Consider the following 19,835-nt stretch of genomic DNA (forward strand, 5'->3'; position numbering starts at 1 on the left):
CCGGCCTCTGCACCGCCTTCGGCCCGACCGGGACCCCAGCCGGCCCCGGCTCCGCCCGGGACTCGCCCAGCCCAGCCCTCAGCAAAGCTCCAGGCCCGGCCCTCGCCTCCCCGCGAGGGCAGTTCCGCCCTCGGGCCCGCCCTCGGGGCCGCCTCCAGCCCGGCCCCACCCTCAGCACCGCCCCCAGCCCGACTCCGCCCCGAGTGCTGTCTCGGCTCGGTCCGCCGTTAACACCCCGCCTCTCGGCTCCGCCTCCAAGCCCGACTTCCCGCCCACAGCATCGCCCCAGTCCCCGCCCACACCTCCTCAGCCCCGCCCCCGGCACCTCGCCTCGGCCCCACACCCGATTTGTCCCTCCCTGCGCACCGCCCCAACCATCACAGTCCACCTCAGACCCTTCCTCAGTAAGGCTGCCAGCCCAGTTCCGAGCCCCAGTCTGCCTGGTGCTTGCAGCTCTCGCACAGGCCAGCCTGCCTGGGCTCCGCTTCCTGTTGCCCTCCCAGGCTTGAGGGGAGGCTGGGCCTGCAGGCCTGGGGGCCTGTTAAACCAGTTCTCGGACCCAGAATGGCCTCCACTGGCCCAGGATGATTGGCAAAGGGAGCAACCATGGCAGGTCACCTCAGTGCTCCTACTAACAGTGTAGAATCCTACCAGAGGCATTAGCATTTACCCGTACTGAAGAGGGGAAAGGCCTGGCATATTACAAGAAGGAAAGAAGACGGGTTTGGCAAGGCGAGAAATTAAACGGGCTACAAAACTTGGGGGGAGGCCAACGTCCTTGTGGGGAGAGGGAATTGAAGGCTGTGTGCTTAAGGTGACCCTCCAGGACTCTCAAGAGAGGGGAGTTAGGGACTCCCATTTGGTGGGAGTTTAGTCCAAAGGAGTTGGGCGATCCCTTTGCCAAAAGGCAGCCTACTAGTGGTTGAAAGGGCTACTTCTCCTGCTCAGTTGGAGTTATGGATCCAGTTGGGGGAACTGACCTGGCCAAAATTACCAAAGATTGGCCTAAGCCAAGGAACAAGGGAGACTTGTGGGGAGCTCCGTGGAAGTGTTGACAGTTCCTGAGATGCTACAGTGAACCAGGAGTCGTCAGAAAAAGTGAGTCCCAAAGATCAAATAGGACATATCCCCTAAAGGGCTTCCTAACTACCATGATGGGACCCAGAACACACCTCTTCAGGAAGCCCCTTTGTAGTACCCCAATTCTATTTAATTCAATAAATTTGATTAATGCCCACTATGAGCGAGGCATTGGAGTGCTGGTGGCGCAGTGGTTAAGAGCTATGGCTGCTAACCAAAAGGTCGGCAGTTTGAATCCATCAGCCACTTCTTGGAAACCCTATGGGGCAGTTCTACTTTTTTTTTTTTATGAGCCAGTCACTGTTCTAGGACCTTGGAATATGTCAGTGAACAAAACAGAAAAATCTGTACCCTCCAGTGGGCCCTGCTCAGGGCCTTCTCTGGGCAACTGTTAGCTCTGTGGGTCAGCAAGCCCTACTGCAGCCATCTCACACCAGTCTCCTGGTTCCTGCCATCTTGCTACTGCTGCCCTGCAGTCTCTCTTCCTCGTGTTACAGCTCCTTCATCTCTCTCTCTCCATGTCTCCTCTTAAGCCTAGCAGGATGGCAAAACTGACCAATCCCTTCATTAGGGTTCCATGCACCTTATTTGCGTTAGCGGCAAGGTCTCCAATCCCCTTGGTTCCAAGCACCTTATTTGCATAGTCCTGCCCAATCATTGTATGGGAGTCACAAAGACTATGGCTTGTTGTGGTTGCTAGGTGCCCTCAAGTTGGTTCCAACTCACAGCAACCCTATGCACCATAGCACGAAACACTGCCCGGTCCTGCGCCATGCTCACAATCTTTATGCTTGAGCCCACTGTTGCAGCCACTGTGTCAATCCATCTCATTGAGGACTTTCCTCTTTTTCACTGACCCTGTACTTTACCAAGCATGATGTCCTACTCCAGGGACTGATCCCTCCGAAGACTATGGCCAGAAGGGCCATACTAAGTAATTCACTGCACTACTCCTGGGACTGATGGATCTAACCAACTACCACAGCAGAAAACCTATCAGCTTAGACTGAAGAGGATAAGGATAGAATGAAAAGAAAGAAAGCTGTCTGGCTCTTAGAATTCTACAGGCAGGAAACAGGCCAAAGGAGATACATCTGTTGTCCTCCAAGAAAAGAAAAGGACCAGATCTGGAGAAGTTTGGAGTTCAGCAGAACTGTTCAAAGGAGCACAGGAAGCAGGGTTGACTTGGTTTCAAAGGGTGGAACCATGACCTTCTAGGTTTCAAAGGGTGGAGCTAAGGTTTCCTGTATCTCAAAGGGTTGAGCCACAACCTTCTAGCTTTCAAAGAGTCAGATCTTCACCAACTTGGTTCTGGAGTGAAGGCTGCCCTTCTGGTGTGCCCAGAGATTGGGGCCACTGACCAAAACTGAGGGGGTGGGGCTGCCATTCCAAGAAGCAGAACGGGGCCTGCCGTAGCCAAGGGACTGCGGTCGCTACTTAGATGGACTAGGAGAATGGGGCCACCCAAAGTTGAAGGAGCAGAGTTGCCATCCCAGTGGGCCTGGATAGTGGGGCTGAAGCCCAGGGCCACGGGGCCTCTACCTAGCATCCAGAGAGTGCGGCCAACACCCAGAGTCTGGAGGGCAGTGCCATTATTACCCAAACGGTCTCAGGGAAAACAGGATTATTTTCAAACCTTGAGAGTTAATGTAGTTTGGTCCACTGTGTTTTGGGCTTGCTTGTTGCCTGTTATCCCTTCTTTCCTTCCAATCTCTCACATTTGTAACGGAAATGTCTGCCTTCTGGTTGTTCCACCATTGAACTTTGGAAGCAGATAATTTGTAGTCTAGAGTTCACAGGTTCACAGATGGAGAGGAGTTTTGCCCCAGGGTGGAATCTGCCTAAAGTCTCACCATATTTGATTTAGATGGTTCAGAAGATGAGACTGAACTTGGGTCGATTTAAGACGTTTGGGATGATGTGATGGGGTGAATGTTTTGCATGTGAGAAGGACATGGATTTGGGGGGGCAAAGGGTAGAATGTTATAGATTGAAATATGTCCCCCCAAACTATGTGCTGTAAATCCTAGCCCCTATACTTCTGGTTATAATCCCATTTAGGAATGGGTTTTCTTCATTATGTTAATGAGACAGTATTAGTGTAGGATGTGTCTTGAGTCCGTCTCTTTTGAGATATAAAAGGAGCAGATTAAGCAAGGAAGCAGAGAAGCAGAGACGGGGGAAGCGAAATGCCATGTCACATTAAGGTCACCAAGGAGCCAAGGAATAGACGCTGAAGAGGACCTTCCCCCAGAGCCGACGGAGAGAGAAAGCCTTCTCCTAGAGCCAGTGCTCTGACTTCAGACTTGTAGCTTCCTAAACTGTGAGAAAATAAATTTCTGTTTGTTAAAGCCACTCACTTGTGGTATTTCTGTTATAGCAGCAGTAGATAATTAAAACAATACCCAACAGTACCAGCCAGGAAACCCCAAAGCACCACTGAAAAGCAATTTTGGGAGCCCAGCTTTGGTCCTTTGGACGGGACTCGAGACCTGGAGGGGCAGGAAATAGTCTCCATTCCCAGGTAGAATGAGAATAAAGGTGATGGGGATGGCAGACTTTTGTATGCTGGGTTTGGCTTTGGGAAGGTGGGGCATGTCAAAGCCCAGAACCCCATAAAACCACCTCCCACCTCCAACTCAAAGCAGCTACCCACAGCATGAGCTGGAGTGGGGGGAGGGAGAGATGAGTCAATAGCCAGGATGATCCAGGGGGGTCTCACCCATTTGAAGCATGGGGAGAGGGAGAAAGAACACTGACAGTTGCAAGGGTGTGTGTTTGGGCGGGGGGGTGGAAAGTGGCTAAATTGGTCTTTACATTGCCCTTGCCTGGAATTGGTTTGGGTGGACTGGGGGCATGTTGGTTTGAGTATGGATTTTGCCAGAAAGCCCAGCCACCACTTGCATTTGGGTAGGTTGTGATCCTTGCAGTAAGACATGGGAGAGCAAAGAGTTAACACCCTGTCCCCAGGCTTTGTGCCAGGGAGGAGCCGCTCTTAACCTCACTAGAGCTTGAGCCTGGATGAAACTTGGTTTCCTTCAGATTAACACCTATCTGCGATCTGGTTTTTTATTACTTTGTTATTATCTCCCCTACTAGGCTGTAAGCTCCAAGAAGCAGCCATGTCCCCCTAAGTATTTGTAAACCTTGTGTCTGACATATAATAAACAAAAAAAAACTCATTGCTGTTGAGTTGATTACGACTCATAGCGACCCTATAGGACAGAGTAGAACTGCCCTGCAGGATTTCCAAGGAGTGGCTGGTGGATTCCAACTGCCAACATTTTGGTTAGCAGGTGAACGCTTAACCATTGGGCAACCAGGGCTCCTGACATATAATAAGTAGGCCTAATTAGTGATTCCACCACCCATCTGTCAATTTGTTTTACTGCGGTAGCTTGTGTGTTGCTGTGATGGTAGAAGCTATGCTACTGGTAGTTCAAATACCAGCAGGGTCACCCATGGTGGGCAGGCTTCAGCAGAGCTTCCAGACTAAGACTAGGAAGAAAGGCCTGGTGACCTACTTCCAAAAATCAGTGAATGAGAACCCTTTATATGGATCACAATAGAATATTGTCGGATATAGTGCTGGAAGATAAGCCCCCCAGGTTGGAAGACACTCAGATACACAGTGGCCACAACAATGGACTAGAGCATACCAATGATCATGAACATGGCGCAGGACCAGGCAATGTTTCCTTCTGTTGTACACGAGGTCACTATGAGTTGCAGCTGACTCAATGGCAACTAACAACAATAACAATTCGTGTACTCCACGTTAAGGGAGGTCTCTAGAAGCTTAATGGGGTTTGCAGAAGTTAGAAAAACTTGCATTTGAAAACTGCAAGCAGTTCTGTCTTGAGAATGATGGCGACTTGAATTTGCCTTTGTTCTGGGGAAATAACCTGAAGGGATAGTTTTGTCACTCACAAGTAGCCAAGTAGCCAGAGGTTCTTCTGTGATGGAAATACATGATGTTGTCACCTGATGGGTTTTGCATAATAGTTGTTCTAAAGGGTTTGCACAGAGTTGCGAAACTGTCCTCTTCAGTTCTACACGCTCTTCCTTAAAATCCTTCCTGGGTGCCCGTTGCCCTCAGGATAAAATCCAAATCCCTTGTTTTAATTCCAGGATTACTTACCCTTTTCACTAACTGTTTAATGCTCTCCCTGGCTGATCCCCGACCTAGAACGCTCTACCCCTTCCTCTACCCTTCCCTAACTCTCCACTTGATCTCAGGTCTCAGCAGAAATACCACATCCTCCACGAAGCCTTCCTTGCCCCCAGTCTCTGCTTCCACTCCCCGTGTTCCCACAGCGCTCTGCTTCCCTCTGTCTTTACACTTATCAGCACCTTTCCATGTCTCCTCTGTCTCATCCATTGAACTCTGGGCTCCAGGTTCTCAGTGCACATTGGAATGCCTGGTGCAGCCTTAAAAAATACTGATGACGCTGGGTCCTTCCCCTGGACATTCTGCTTCGATTGGTCAGGGGTGCGGCCTGGGCACTGGGATGTCTTAAGTCTGTGTGCAGCCAAGGTTGAGATCCTCTGATCTAGAGGGAGCTCTGAGTGCAGGGCCTGGCTCATCTTGTTCACCGTCACACCCCAGACCCGATGCACAGTACTGTTACCTACGGTGCACGGCAGGTGATCAGTAATCAGAGTCGGCCAGTGAGTGAATGAATGTAAGGAGGAGCTGGGATGACCTGCATGTCATTCCAAGTGGACCTGGTTTTTATTAGGGAAGCGACTAATTTCCTTAACACATTTCTCCCCACCTCCCACTGTTCGCTCTCATTCGATGTTAGAAGTTGACACTGAGCCTGGGGCCCCTTCCTTTTCCCCTGAGATGACGGCTGCTAAATTATCAGGAAGTTGGGAGATTTAGTGATCGACACCTATGTCTTGTACATGTACAAATTGGCTTTCCTGAGCTCATAAGATGAATTTCATTTCTTTCAACTCACAAACATGAGGCTTCTGATGACCCTTTTGGAATGATTTGTCAACATTTAAAATTTTTAAGTAATGAGAAGCCTAGCTTCTCAGGAATGGTTCTCTCTTCCAGCTTCTCCCAGTAGAAAAAAAAAAACAAAAAACCTGTGCAGAGCTAGGGGCCCTGGGTCTCAGAGAAATTCTCAGTACATTAGAGAAGAGCTGACTGGCCTTGGACACATCGCACGGGCTCTCTGACCCACAGCTTTCTCGTGTGTAAACAGTACTAGTAGTTAACATTCATTGAGACACCATGGGCCAGGCACTGTCCGCAACACTTTGGGAGTATCTACTCTGAATCCTCAGAACAACCCTAATGAAGCAGGTACAGTTATTGTCCCCATTCCACAGATGAAGCTGGCATGTTCAGCGGGAAGAAAGGCCAGTATGGCTGGAGCAGAGTGAAGGGGAAGGAGGGGTACGTAGGACATGGGGTCCGGGCCCAGGTCATGGAGGGCCTTGCTGGTGTTGTAAGGAATTTGTGTTTGTTTCTTGGTGCAATGAGAAACTTTGTGCAATGTAGTCTCCCTCCAACCTGGTTTCCCCATCTGTCAAATGGGATAACGCGACCTCAGAATTATCAGAGGACTGAAGGAGAGATTGTAAGGAGAACACCCAGCGCATGTGCCTACCAGACACACAGTAGGGGCACAGTGGAAAAGGAGGTTCCTGCCCTTTATTCCAACCAAACAGACTCAGTCTTCCCACCAGATTATTAAAGTGCCTAACTGGATGTTAAATACAAGGCCTCGTCTTTTCAAAACAACCTCTAAAATTCTCTAGAACAGCATTGTCCAATAGAACTTTCTGCAATGTTGTAAAAACCTGTACTGTCCAATACTGTAGTCGCTAGCTGTGGCTACTGAGCACTTACAATGTGGTTAGCACAAATGACGTACTAAAGGCTTTATTTTATTTAACTTTAATTTAAATAGCCACCTACGGCTCAGGCTACACATTGAACAGTGCAGCTCCACGCTCTACATTTACAGTGTGGCACTGCCAATCCAGCCTACCCGGGGGTTGTTAGGAAACCCTTCTGGGGCCCATTCCTCTCAAGCTCTTTCCTTTCTTCTCATAAGTCCTGAATTCTACATGTAAAAAAATGTTGAAATTGTAAATGTTTTGTTATATATATTTACCACAAAAAAAAAGAAAAGAAATATATTGAATTGTACACCTTAAATGAGTGAACTGTTTGGTATGTGAATTATATCTCAAAAAAGCTGTTACTGTTAAGAAAAAGAAAAAGCAGCAGCACAAGAGAAGGAGCAGGCTTAGAGTAAACACAGAGGGTTGAGGGGGGCCGGGTGGGATTTGAGGAGTGAACTCACTGGAGGCCGTTTCTATCCAGGTCTGAAATGTGGAAGAGCAGTCTGGGCTAGAGGCTGAGATTCAGGGGTCCTCAGGATCAAGGTGAAACTTGGGCCAGGGCAATGGAAGCAATGGTTTGTTCCTTCATTTATTTGATCATTCATTCCATGTGTGTACTTAGCACCTCCAACAGCCGGGTCCTATGCCGGGCTCTGGACATACAGCAGTGAGCAAAAAGTGTTCCTGCCCTTAAGAAGCTTGCTTTCTAATGGAGCTGCCTGACATGCAGTATCAGGTGGCTGAGGATGGAGCCCCGAAGAGCACCAACTTTATGAAGCTATTATGGCAAGAGGGTCCCAGGAAGCAGACCTCTTCCAAGACTGGGAAGAAGCTGAGGCTGTGGAGGCACTGACATGGAGGGAGTTGAGGGGTCCGGGGAGAAGGATGTGATCGGTGCCAAGTGCAGTGGGCACATGAAAGAGGGCTCCACTCACTCACTCTGCCAGGGGCAGGCAGGGAGATCTCCACAGGGAAGAAACGTTTGAACTTGCCTTGAAAGAAGCATGCATGTTTGTAAGCAGAAAGGGGGGAAAGGCCTGTTCTTTCACCATAAGGCTCAGCGTGGCCAGGGCTGGGTGGGTGGTGATGAAGGAGGGCCTTGGGGAGGAGCAAGAAGGCTGATGTACAGACTAGACTTAAAAATACCTGCATTACATGGACTCCAGACTTTCTGGAGCCACGGAGGCTGGGTGAACCCCTGCAACTACTGCCCTGAGAGAATCTTTAAACTTAAACCTTAAACCAAAAACAGCCCCTGAAGTCTTCTTAAAACCAAACAATAGGTTAGCTTAACTGGTAAAGAATGTCTGCCTTGAGCATTATGCTCTTTCAAGATCTATCTTTATAGGATCAAAATGACAACAGCAACTCAAAAGGTTAGATAGGAAACTTAGGGGGCAGTGAGTTTATGTTAATGGGAGAGGAACAACTCAGAAGAGGGTGAGAATGGTTGCAGAAATTGAAGAATGTAATCAGTTACTGAATTGTACATGTAGAAATAGTTGAACTGGTGTTATGTTCTGCTGTGTATAGTCTCAACAACAACAACAAAAATAAATTATAAAAAACTAAACAAACAAAAATACCTGTATTAGATTTATAGAGACAGAAAGCAGATCAGTGACCTCCCAGGGCCCTGGGTGGAAGCAGACATTAAGTGTAAATGGCACAAGGGAACTAGGGGTTTAGAGTATCGAAATATTCTAAAACTGGATTGTGGTGATGGTTGCACAACTCAGGAAGTTTACTAAAATCAATGAATTATACACTTACAATTAACAAAAAAAAAAAAAAAAAAGCAACTCATTGCCATCGAGTTGATTCCGATTCACAGTGACCCTTCAGGACGGGGCAGAAGGGCCTCACCGGGTTTCCCAGGAGCAGCCAGTGGATTCGAACTGCAAGCCTTTTGGTTAGCAGCTGTAGCTCTTAACCACTGCACCAGTGGAGGGCTAGACACTTATAATAGGTAGATTTTATTGTATGTAAATTATATCTCAATAAAGCTGCTGAAAAAAGTAATAAATAGCATAATAATTTCCTCTTTTTTGGTGGTAAATTCCTGAATTGCACAGTGGCATTTTATTTGAAATTGCATTATGCTAATTTGAAAAGCAGCAATTCAAAGATATATATGATATCTCACTTTATGACCAAAGTTTGAAAAAAATTCAAGTCCCAAATTTTAAACAACGTATCAAGAAGTTAATATTCTTAAAGCTGGCCGAAGGAGCCCTGGTGGCACAGTGGTTAAGCACTCGACTGCTAACTGAAAGGTCAGTGGTTCAAACCCACAAGCCGCTCTGTGGGAGAAAGATGTGGCCGTCTGTTTTCGTAAAGATTACAGGCTTGGAAACCCTATGGGGCAGTTCTACTCTGTCCTGTAGGGTCACTACGAAAGTCAGAAGTGACTCAGCAGCAAGGCGGAAAGCTGGCTGGCAGGTGGGCTGTGAATTTTAAACTGTGCTGTTGCCACATGGTGGCACCATCTTAGCTGGTAAATGGAAGTTTATCTTGTAACCCCACCTTTTGTGGATCAGAATGTCTCCAGGTGGTTACAGTGACCATGGTGCCTTGCCTTTCTCCTCCCTCCCTCCCTTCTTTCCTTCTTTTTTCCCCTCTTTCTACAATCACCATTACTGTATCATCCAAGCTTTCTTTATGTGGGCTAGTGCTGAAAATGTGCCCTCAATCAGAAATAAAGCTGAAAAAACACCATGAAGAAGACCAGACACCAACCATAATATCCTGTGCTCTTGGTACAGAAGAGTGCTTGCTGCAAAATATCAGAAATGAAAAGCGCCAATAAAGAAAAAACACGCGGCTGCTGTGGCAGACCTGGGTGCTCGGGGCTGGTGCTGGCTGAGGCGGGGCCGGCTGCCCCCACAGATGCCCCCAGCTCCCCCAGAGCCCACAGGAATACAGGCATTCTCTCTCCCCCACCCCAGAATCCCAAGACTTCATACGCAAAGCCAAAAAAGTTTCCCGCCCTCCCTGCTTCCGTGAATGGTACCAGTCTCTTGCTCGAGGTCTGGCTCAAAGTATGGGGTCACCTCCCTCTCAGCACCCCTACTCCAACCTCCACCAACTCCAGACCAGACCCAATGCTGTTGCCTGGAGGTGCCCCAGCTTCCTCCTGCTTCTCAGCCTCTAGTCCACCCAGCCCTCCACACCCCCAACCCCAAACAGCCTGCCAGAAAGTATCTCACAGAGCAAGCTAGGTCCTGTCACTCCCCTGTCTAGCCACTTCAATAGCCAGCCCGAGACCCTCAGGGTAGCCCACAAATTGAAGGCCTCTGCAGCTTTCCCCCAACTCACCTCTCCAACTACCTCTTGCCCCCTCCACTCCCCCGCAAACTCACTTCCCAGCTGTGGCAGCAAAGGGCCTCATAGGAATTCAATACCAGCAAGGTCCAGGTCACCTGCTAGTCCCCACAGGTCCTAGGTCAACCCTCCAGAAGCCCTTCCCAGTCTACCTTCTGGGGGAGGGGGAAGGAGAGCTAGAGAAGAGGTGTGTGTGGGAATGCCTGAAGGGGGTGGGTGCTGGACAGGTGAAGGCCTCAGGTCCCTCTAGGCAGGCTCTAGCTCTGCTAGATTAAATGCAAAGGGCTTGAGAAAACCCCCCAGTCTTCTCTTGGGGCTTTGGGAGGAGACAGTGAGATGTTCATGCCCCTTCTCCCTAGGAGCTACCTGAGTGCCCCAGGTTACAGGGAATGAGGGGGCTGGGGAAGTGTGTGAGACAGAGAACAAAACCAGCTCTTTTCCTTCCCTGTACCAGGCTTGGCCTCTCCCAGAAGCCCAGGGCCTCTCAGGCAAGAGGGGAAAGGTTTTCATCTCTTCCAAGTTTAGAAATTGCTCAAAAGCAGGAGCAGGTGGGGTCCGGGGTAGAGTTCAGGGGGCTGGGTTGCAGGGGGAGGAGCACCAGGTGACCAGTCAGCCACCAGGGCCTTAAGGCCTGGGTGGGGCTGGTGATGGGGATTAAAGCAAAACAGGAGGGAGACTGTGGTGTTTCACGCTCACATGGGGAGGGCTGGGGTGGGACAGGGAGGGAAGTCTATGGAAATATATCCATGGAAAAGTCTCCTTTCTGAAACTGCTGGCAGCGCCAGAGCTAATATAAACTGTTCAACAGATTTTGATAACCAAACAGCTCCTGGAACGGGTTCTGTGGCCTCTGAGCAATGTGGGCTGGGCCAAGGTGACCACATCTGCACCAGAGTCACACCCTCACTGTGCTTTCCAGGCCTGGCAGAAGCCCTGCTGCCCTTCCCTCTCCCAGATGAGCAGACAGGGCCGAGGGCAGGAAGAAGCCCAGGCAGGGACCCTGTGTGACCTCCAGCTGGTTGCTTCTCCACCCTGAGCCTGGTGTCCTCAGATGGAAGATGCAGATTCCCACACCTGTACCCTGGAAGCCTCATGAGATGCTGGGTGGGGGGCTCTGAAAGCTGAAGGCTAGACCAGGGAGCTCCCCTGCATTTGGCTGTCCCTGGCGCCTGTGGAACCTGCCAACTGTGTGAGGAAGACCCACAGCCCCCCACTGAGAGGCCGCAGGCCCAGGCATTTGCTGACCAGACCTGTTAACTTGACTTCTCATCTCATCGAAATGCAGGGTGGCTCTGCAGCATATGGGCTCCTCGGAAGGAGAACCGGTCACTGGGCCTGAACCCAGCTGTCCCACACGCCCCCAGAGGCTAGGACAGGGTCAGGCTGTCTCCGAGGCCCCTGATGCCCTCGACCACACCATGGACTGCCGGACCCTAGGCAAACTCAGAGACACCAGGCCTGGTCCTGGGCTTTAGAAACAGGAGACCAAGGCTGAGCCCCAGAAAGGACTTGCTCCGAGCCCTCACCAAGTCTGCTCCTGAGACCCTCACGAAGCCCAGAGGTGACCTGACCTGCCCTGCCTCCAGCCTCGATCCTTCCCTCCTCCCTGTACACACCCCCAGGTATTTGCTGGGGGGTCCTCCCCTCCTGTCCCCTCTCCAGAACCTCCAGCCTCACAGGACTTTGAGGCTCTGCAATCATTTCCTCACCACCCCACTGCCTCTCTCTCCCCACTTCCTCACTGTCCCACTGCCCCTCCCTTCCCCTCACCAGCCGCCTCAGTCCCCACCTCTCTCCTGCGCCTTGCTGCCTCCTCCTGGCCTGGTCCAGCCTCTGGTCTCCAGAGCAAATCACACACCCACTAGGTCACTGCTCCCTTGCTCAGAACCTCTCCAGGGCTCCCTGCTGCCCTCGGCCTCCTTAAAGAGACATGGCCGCCTTCAGCCCCCTGCACGCGGCATTCTCTGACCACACCTGGCCTCTGTGTGTGATGGCATCTGCAGGCCAGGAGCCCCGTTCACACAGCCCAAGTGAAGCCCCAGCCCAAAGGATGCTCAGTGGTCTGATTCTGAGCCCCCAGGACCCTCGAGTGTGAGTGCCCTGGCCAGCACTGCCCCGTGCTGTAGTCTCTGCTCTAGGGTCTCTCCTGGGAGAAGACCCAGCTTAGCTTTGAGGTTTGGGCTCCCTCGTGTTCCCTGTTCCTCTGTGATGTGTGGCTCTCAAACATCGACGTGCAAGGCCCCGATCTGTGAGGTGCGGTGGCTGGCCTGTTCTCAGCTGTGGCCATGGAGGCCGTGGGGAGGATGGGGTCTGCCCCACCTCAGCTCCGAGGTGGAGCCTAGAGTTTGATCCCAGCCCCCCACCCTCCCCACACCCTGGGACTGTGTGTTCTGGAAGCTCTCCGGACAACAGGACAGCTGGCCATTTCGGGGCCTCTGAATCTCACAGTCGAATGCAACCATAACTTCAGTAGTTAGCCCAGGGACAGAGCTGCAGACAGGGAGGTTTCCTGTCATATAAAAATCTTTAATGAAAATAGCTCTTGCACAACAAGTTATAAAACAGAAGCAGCAAACTCAAAAGTCCTCCCTCCAGGCTGGAATGCGCGAGGCTGGGGCCAGGGAGCCCTGAAGGGCCCAGAGCACACAGGGCCCAAGGGGGCAGCTCTGGCTGACTGCTAACAAGTGGGGCTGTGGGTGCAGGGGTTGAACATCTTCTCTATTTCAAGAGAAGTTATAAATGTGTTTTTAAGGGAAACTGCATTTTTTAATGTTGGCCAGGAATTGACTCCCCGCTCCCCAAATCACAGTACAAGGCTAAGTAAAACCCTTACAGGCAGCCAGTAAGAACCTGTTTTACACGCTCCAGAGTAAACATGAACAGACTCATACAGTTGCAAATATTTGTACAAAGGTGCTGGCTGAAATGTTCAGCATCTAGACATCCGCCAGGGAGGAAGCAAGAGACAGACCCCCATCCTCAGGTCAGGGCATGAGGGAAGGAAAAGGTGAGAGAAGAGGGAAGGGTAAAGAAGCGTGCTTCCTGCCTGCCTGACTGTAGTCCCGCAACGGCAGAGGGCAGAGGGCAAAGCGGGTGGTGGTCCTACAGCTTAACACATGCAGCCAGCAGGGGATGGAAGCACTGCTTCAAGACTTCCTGGACCCCAATAAGCACCCTGCTGGGCCCTAATATCCCAGGAGCCGTTTGGCTTCTTCACTCTGGGCCTGCAAGGTCTCACTTGCGTACTTCTGAAGGAGTTCCATCTTCTTCCTTCGTACGAGTGCCTCCTCAATCTGTGGATATCAAGAGAAAATGGCTGATGTTTCGTTTCCCCCCACTGCATACCCCACCAGAAGGGGGCCTGAGGGGAGCTCATGGAGGGGTCTGCCTCAAAACCCAGATGATCTCCAAGGAACCCCTCTCCAAGCCTTCTCCTGCTGCAAACATCGGAACCAATGGATACTTGGTCGGCTTCATCTAAAGCAGAGGCTGCTGGCCTCTTCTGGAGTCCACAATGACAAGTGCCACGTGGTCAGGATTCAGAAGCACCCTAACGAATGAGCAGGATGAAGAAAATCAACTCAAGTATTTCCTGGAGTCTGCTCCCTGGCACTTGGGAAGCTCCACCTCAAAGGGCAGGTCACAGTTCCCCTCCTACCTCTTGCTGTGATGGCACTGGGACGTGAGCGATGAATTTCTGCTGCCCATCTTCACCTCCTTTCTCCTGTCCACCTTCCTCATCAGACTGCAAACAGAGAACAACCCAAAGTCCATTAATAGGAGACCAGTTAAATCAGTGTTGCTGCCTCTATGAAATGCACTACTCTGCAGCTGTTTTAAAATAAAAAGAGGAATGAGGAAGCTCTGGACTAGGAAAGACAGATAGCCAAGACACTTTATTAAGAGTACCATGCTACTTTTTGTGTAAGGAGAGAAAATGAGAATAGGAACTACTAACAGTAGTTACAACAAGGTAGATGGGGAAGGGTGGGAATGAGATTCTGCTGAATATCTTTATACACTTTTTGGTTTTTGAACCTTGTGAATGTATTACCTATTTTTTCAAATTAAATTTAAAAAATATGCCACATATAGAAAAAAGATCAACTCAGGCCACACACGAGTCAATACAGGTTACTAGTAAACACGGGAAATAATGTGGACTTCCAAATACTAAAGAAGAGGACTGCTATGAGAGGCTGGAGCCCGCTGGGTGCCCTTCTGCCAGAGGCCTGGCACAGCCCTTCTCCGCAAGAGCTCCCCAATGGAGCTGGCTGTTAAAACCCTCTGGTGGGAACCTCACATATGCTGCTTGTAGGAATGCAACTTGGCACAAGCAGTTTGGAAAACCGTTTGAATATATCTACTAAAGCTAACTATATGCCTACCTGATGATCTGGTAATTGCACACCTTGGTATATACTCAACAGACATGAATGCATGTGTCGACCAAAACCACTCACAAGGAAGTTTACAGAAGCCCTATTTGTAGTAGCCCCAACCTGAATACTAAGCAAAGACCCATGGACATTAGACACAGAGTATGCACGAACCCATTTATATATAAAGTTCAAAAACAGGTAAGACTTAGTCTCATGGAACCACTCAGTCAGTTGGCATAATATATAGTTCACAAAGTTCATGTTCTGCATCCTAGTGAGGTTAGTAACGTCTGGGGTCTTAAAAGCTTGTGAGCGACCATCTAAGATGCAACTACTGGTCTCTACTCGTCAGGAGCAAAAGAGAAAGAAGGAAACCAAAGTCTTAGAGATGAAACTAGTCTACAGGGCTAATAACCTACACAAGCCACGGCCTCTTCTACCCTGAGACCAAAAGAACTAGATGGTGCCCAGCTACCACTACCGACTGTTCTGATAAGGTCTGCAATAGATGGACCCTAACAGAATGGGAGAAAAATACAGAACAGAATTCAAATTCTTAAAAAGTCCAGACTTACTGGACCATTTGAGACTTGAGGATTCCTTGAGACTATTGCTCTGAGATCTCTGTAAACTTTGAACCAAAACTATTCCTGAAGTCACCTTTTAGTGAAATAACAGATTGGCACACAAAGTAAAGCATATTACCCGTGAGTACGGGGCTCCATTAAAAAACCATCTATATGAGACCAAAAGGGCAGCAATTACTCTAAAGCAAAGATGAGAAGACAAGGGGGGCAGGGCAACTAGAGCACTGGAAACGGAACAACCAGAACACAATTAAAGAGAATGCTGACACACTGTGAAAAATGTAACTAATGTCACTGAACAATTTGTATAGAAATTGTCAAATGGGAACCTAATTTGCTGTGTGAACTTTCACCAAAAACACAACAAAATATTATTTAAAAAACAACAAAACAACAGCTAAGTCTAACCGGTTATTAAAGGCCAGGAGAGTGGCACCCTGGGGGCAGGAGGGCCCTTAAGGAGGGGCATGCACAGAGCTCCTGGGGGCCGGCCCTGTGGTTCCTTCACCCTGCACTTGCTATGTGGGTGTGTGTGCCTTGTGCAGTTCACTGACCTGCACATTTATGACAGGACGTTTCTGTGCATGGACTACTGCTCGGCAATGAGAAGGGATGAGCGACTGACACAACCTGGGTGGATCTCCAGGGCATGGTGCTGAGTGTAAAGGCCAACTTCGAAAGGTGGCATACTACATTGATTCCATTTGTATACCATCCTCAAAATGACAAGTTTACAGAGTTGGAGAAGAGATCATTCGTTGCCACGGGTTAGGGATGGTGGTGGTGGGAGGTGACTATAAAGGGGTAACAGGAGATCTCTGTGGTGACAGAATAGTTCTGTATTTTGACTGTGATGATTGTTAAGGAATCTTACACATGATAAAATGGCACAGAACCACACACACACACACACACACACACACACACACACACACACTGTACTAATGTCCATTTCCTGGTGTGGACACTGTATAATTATGTAATATGTAACCACTGGGGAAACTTGGGTGAAATGTACATGGAACCTCTATGTAATATCTTGGCAACTTCCTGTAAATCTGTAATTATTTCAAAATAACAAGTAAAAAAAATACAAATCCTTCAGTGCCTTCCATTGCTCCTATAATGAAGAAAAAACCCTCTTCACTGTGGAGTCCGAGGCCCTGCAGGTCCTGCCCCTGCCTTGCCCCTGGCTCCTCTCACACAGAGCACCCCATGCACCAGCCTGTTCCCTTCCCTCATGCTCCCACAGTATTCTCAGCACTCACCATTCCCTCTGCCTGGAACTCTCTTCCCTCACTCTCCACTTAGCTAACGCTCCCCATCTTCCACATCTCAGCTGAGGGTAGCTTCCCTAGAAAAGCCCTCGAGGTTCCCTCAGCTCCATGTCACTCTCTCAGTTGCTGTTGTGGCTGCCATTGCCCACTTGTCTCTGTGTGACTGGGTGTCTCCCACCCAGACTCTGAGCTCACGCGGAGCACATTCATTGCTGGGCCCTCTGCACCTGGCCTGGCCTAGCTCACAGTACCACTCATTAAACAAGTATCTGCTGAACGAGCAAATGAGTGTCTGCACGTAGAGAAAATCTTCTTAGAGCACGCTGCCATCCTGCTTCAACCCTCCATCGATCCCCCCGTTAGTCAGCCAGACCTGAGCATGGGCCTAGGTTCTCTGTATCCTGGGTAACCTTGACAAACTCATTACACCTCTCTGAGCCTGCTTCCTCATCAGTGATGTCTCAGCAAGCTTCTCATGCAGGGCCTGACCCATCATCTGCACATGGGTGATTGCCCTCCTCTTTCTCAGACTAGCAAGTGTGTTCAGGTCTGGGCCTGTCTGGGAGGGACGCCTGCACACGCTATGCACGGCGGGAGACCCAGGAGCTGGGGGGCACCACCTGAGAGGCTGGGATCATAGCTCCATCCCCGACCATGAACCTCTGAAGAAGCCACTTCTCTGCTCTGGGCTTGTTTCCTATCTGCAGAATGGAGATGCTAGACAATAGAAGAGCTATGGGCACTGCGATTTTAAAAGAAACAATGAGATCATGTGTTTATAAATCCAATTCCAGTGTATCTCAGGAGGGTCTGTCTCTCATAACTAAATAAATAATCCCTGGAGTAATGCACAGTTTACAACATGCTCTCACAGCCACTCCTTTCTGAAACCCTCCCTATAATCCTGTGAGGTGGTTTTCATACCCATCTTCCAGGCAAGCAAGCTGAGGACTGGGCTGGAGACAGGACAGCTGAGTTCCTTCCTGCCACTCCCCTCACTCTCCTGAAGTAAGACATACCTCCTCCTCGTTGACAGCATAGATGTTGATCTCTTCTTCCTCCTCCTCCTCCTCTTCTTTTTCTCCTCTTGCCAGCCGGGCTTCCCTCTCTGTTTTCCACTTTTCCACTAATTCGGCTCTGACTGAAGACAAGGGGGAGCAGGTGCTGCTTATTCCAGTCTCTAAAAAAGATTCAAACACTATGCGGGGAAAAGCCAAGATGCCCTCCCTGGACAGGACACCCTTCGTTCTGCCCCGGTAGGCGGGAAATGGATGTGAGGGGCAGTCTGGTCTTACAACAGCCCTGGCTTTACGTTTCTACAAGGCAGTTTTTGAGGAAAGGTCCCCAGGTCCTCTCTAGTTCAACAATCTGAGTGGGTTCCACACGCCCACTGGAAAACAGGAGCAGAGGTGGAGTATTTTGGAAAAGAGCGGCCAAATCTAGCTGGATGGGTAAGCTGGGGACTAACAACAGCTTGTTCCTCACAGAGTTGTTGTGAGGCCTCAGAAGAATACCTATCAAAGCTCAGCAGACTGCTTGACATACAGGAAGCACTCAGAAAGTGACACCCACTGTTGCTCTGTGGCTATTTAAAGCAGATCTAAAAGCTACTTAACTGGGCACCATTTTACAATTCTGAGAAAGGTCACTCTGGAAAGGCTCTAAATGGTGAACTCCTGAGGGACAGGGACCAGGGAAGATGCAGCTGTGTGTACTTTCCCAATGTGCTTCTGGCCCAACACAGCCCTGACTGCCTCATAGTTGTTGTGTGCTGTCAGGCTGATTCCAAATCATAGTGACCCTAAAGCACAGAGTAGAACTGCCCCATAGAGCTTTCTAGGCTGTAATCTTTACAGGAGAAGATCGCCAGGTCTTTTCTCCTGCAGAGTGGCTAGTGGGTTCGAACCGCCAACCTTTCAGTTAGCAGCTGAGTGCTTAACCACTGCACCACGAGGGCTCTTCTCATAGCTGTTAGGAGGGAGATAGTAACTCTACACACTCTGAAGATCATTAACAAAGAAAACTCCCTTCTGGCAGAGCACACCTTTTTCAAAGGACAGAACCGAAACCAGATGTCATCTATAATAACATGTAATGCCCAGAGACCTACGTTTCTTTTCGTATTCCTGTTCCAAAGGCACAATAACACCATCGTCTTCATCTAAGTAACCATAGTACTCAAAATCAATCGCCTTCATGAGCTCAGCTCGTGTCTTTCTTGGAGGAGGAAGAGCTAAAAGAAAAACAGCATGAATTAGCTGAGCTTCCCAAATCACAATCATACTAAAGCCTTCTCCCTGTACAGTTACACATCCATGCAGTACGTACGTCCATGAAGATAAGTGAAACAGGCACCTCTCTATGGTAATGGGATTATATAGTGGTACAACCTTAACTTCTTTTTCTCTTCACAACATTATATACAACACAATAGGTATGGGGAAGTCACTGTTTTCTGGCAGGCCACCATCCATCCCTCCTCCTTCTATTGGTAATGGCACCTTGTCCACCCTCTGCCTTTCTCAATCCATGTCCTCTGAGTGGTGACCGCCATATTGGCTGGATCCAGGAGAGAGTATATAGTTGAAGCCTGGCCACAAAGATTGGCTTAGGATGGAACTATGATCCAATCAGAGCCAGTGAGGCTCAATTCTGAGAATTGTATATGAACTGCTTGGGGTAAAAAAAATTTGTTGCTGAGAGAGGACAAGATGACAAACAACTTGCCACCATAAGCAGGGAGCTAGCAGAGAGAAAGGCTCACACAGTGGAAGTTGAAATTGCAACGTGGAGAAAGTGTGAGCTGGATTCAGCCACTCCTGAGGCCAAACTACCCGTGGGTTAAAGAGAGAGACAGAGACAGAGACAGAGACAGACAGTGTTCTGTGTGGCCATTGCAATGAATTATCGAACCCAGTAGAGAGTGCTGTGGGAGGGACGGTTGGTGTCAGAATTGGTAAGGGTGATGGAGAGAGGAAGCATGTCTGACACCCGCCTCATAGGAATCAGCCCTGGGCCGTTGATCTTGGTTCTCGTTCCCCCTTGTGGGGTTGGAGGAGGTCACACACCTCCCCAAAGTCATTTTTACACATATACAGCAAAATCTCAATTAAGGAGCTCTCTCTCCAGTACAACCCTTTAAAAATTGGAGGGAAATTTGCCATTGTCAACAAGTTGATGTTAACAAGTTGTGAAACTGTAATATTTTTCTGATTTTCTGTATTTTACAACTTTTTTTAAAAATTTTTTTATTGTACTTTAGATGAAGGTTTACAGAACAAATAGTTTCTCATTAAACAGTCAGTACACATATTGTT

The 19,835-nt window shown here is 49.3% G+C and overlaps 1 protein-coding gene across 2 annotated transcripts in view; it reads right to left on the bottom strand.

The window, feature by feature from the left end:
* Positions 1–12,784: 12,784 nt before the first annotated feature.
* ISY1 (ISY1 splicing factor homolog) overlaps positions 12,785–19,835 on the bottom strand; it is a 28,910-nt gene continuing 21,859 nt past the window's right edge. The window contains exons 8-11 of one of the 2 annotated variants that reach the window (XM_023743101.1): positions 18,629–18,751; positions 17,538–17,698; positions 13,931–14,017; positions 12,785–13,565 (exon numbers count right to left, since the gene is read on the bottom strand). In XM_023743101.1, the coding sequence (XP_023598869.1) occupies positions 13,458–13,565; positions 13,931–14,017; positions 17,538–17,698; positions 18,629–18,751 (479 nt within the window). In that variant the 3' untranslated portion in view covers positions 12,785–13,457. The remainder of the gene's footprint in view (positions 13,566–13,930; positions 14,018–17,537; positions 17,699–18,628; positions 18,752–19,835) is intronic. The other variant, XM_012560096.2, reaches the window with a different exon arrangement.

Source organism: Trichechus manatus, unplaced genomic scaffold (genome assembly GCF_000243295.1).
Source record: "Trichechus manatus latirostris isolate Lorelei unplaced genomic scaffold, TriManLat1.0 scaffold00001, whole genome shotgun sequence".
In the NCBI taxonomy this organism is placed as follows: domain Eukaryota; kingdom Metazoa; phylum Chordata; class Mammalia; order Sirenia; family Trichechidae; genus Trichechus; species Trichechus manatus.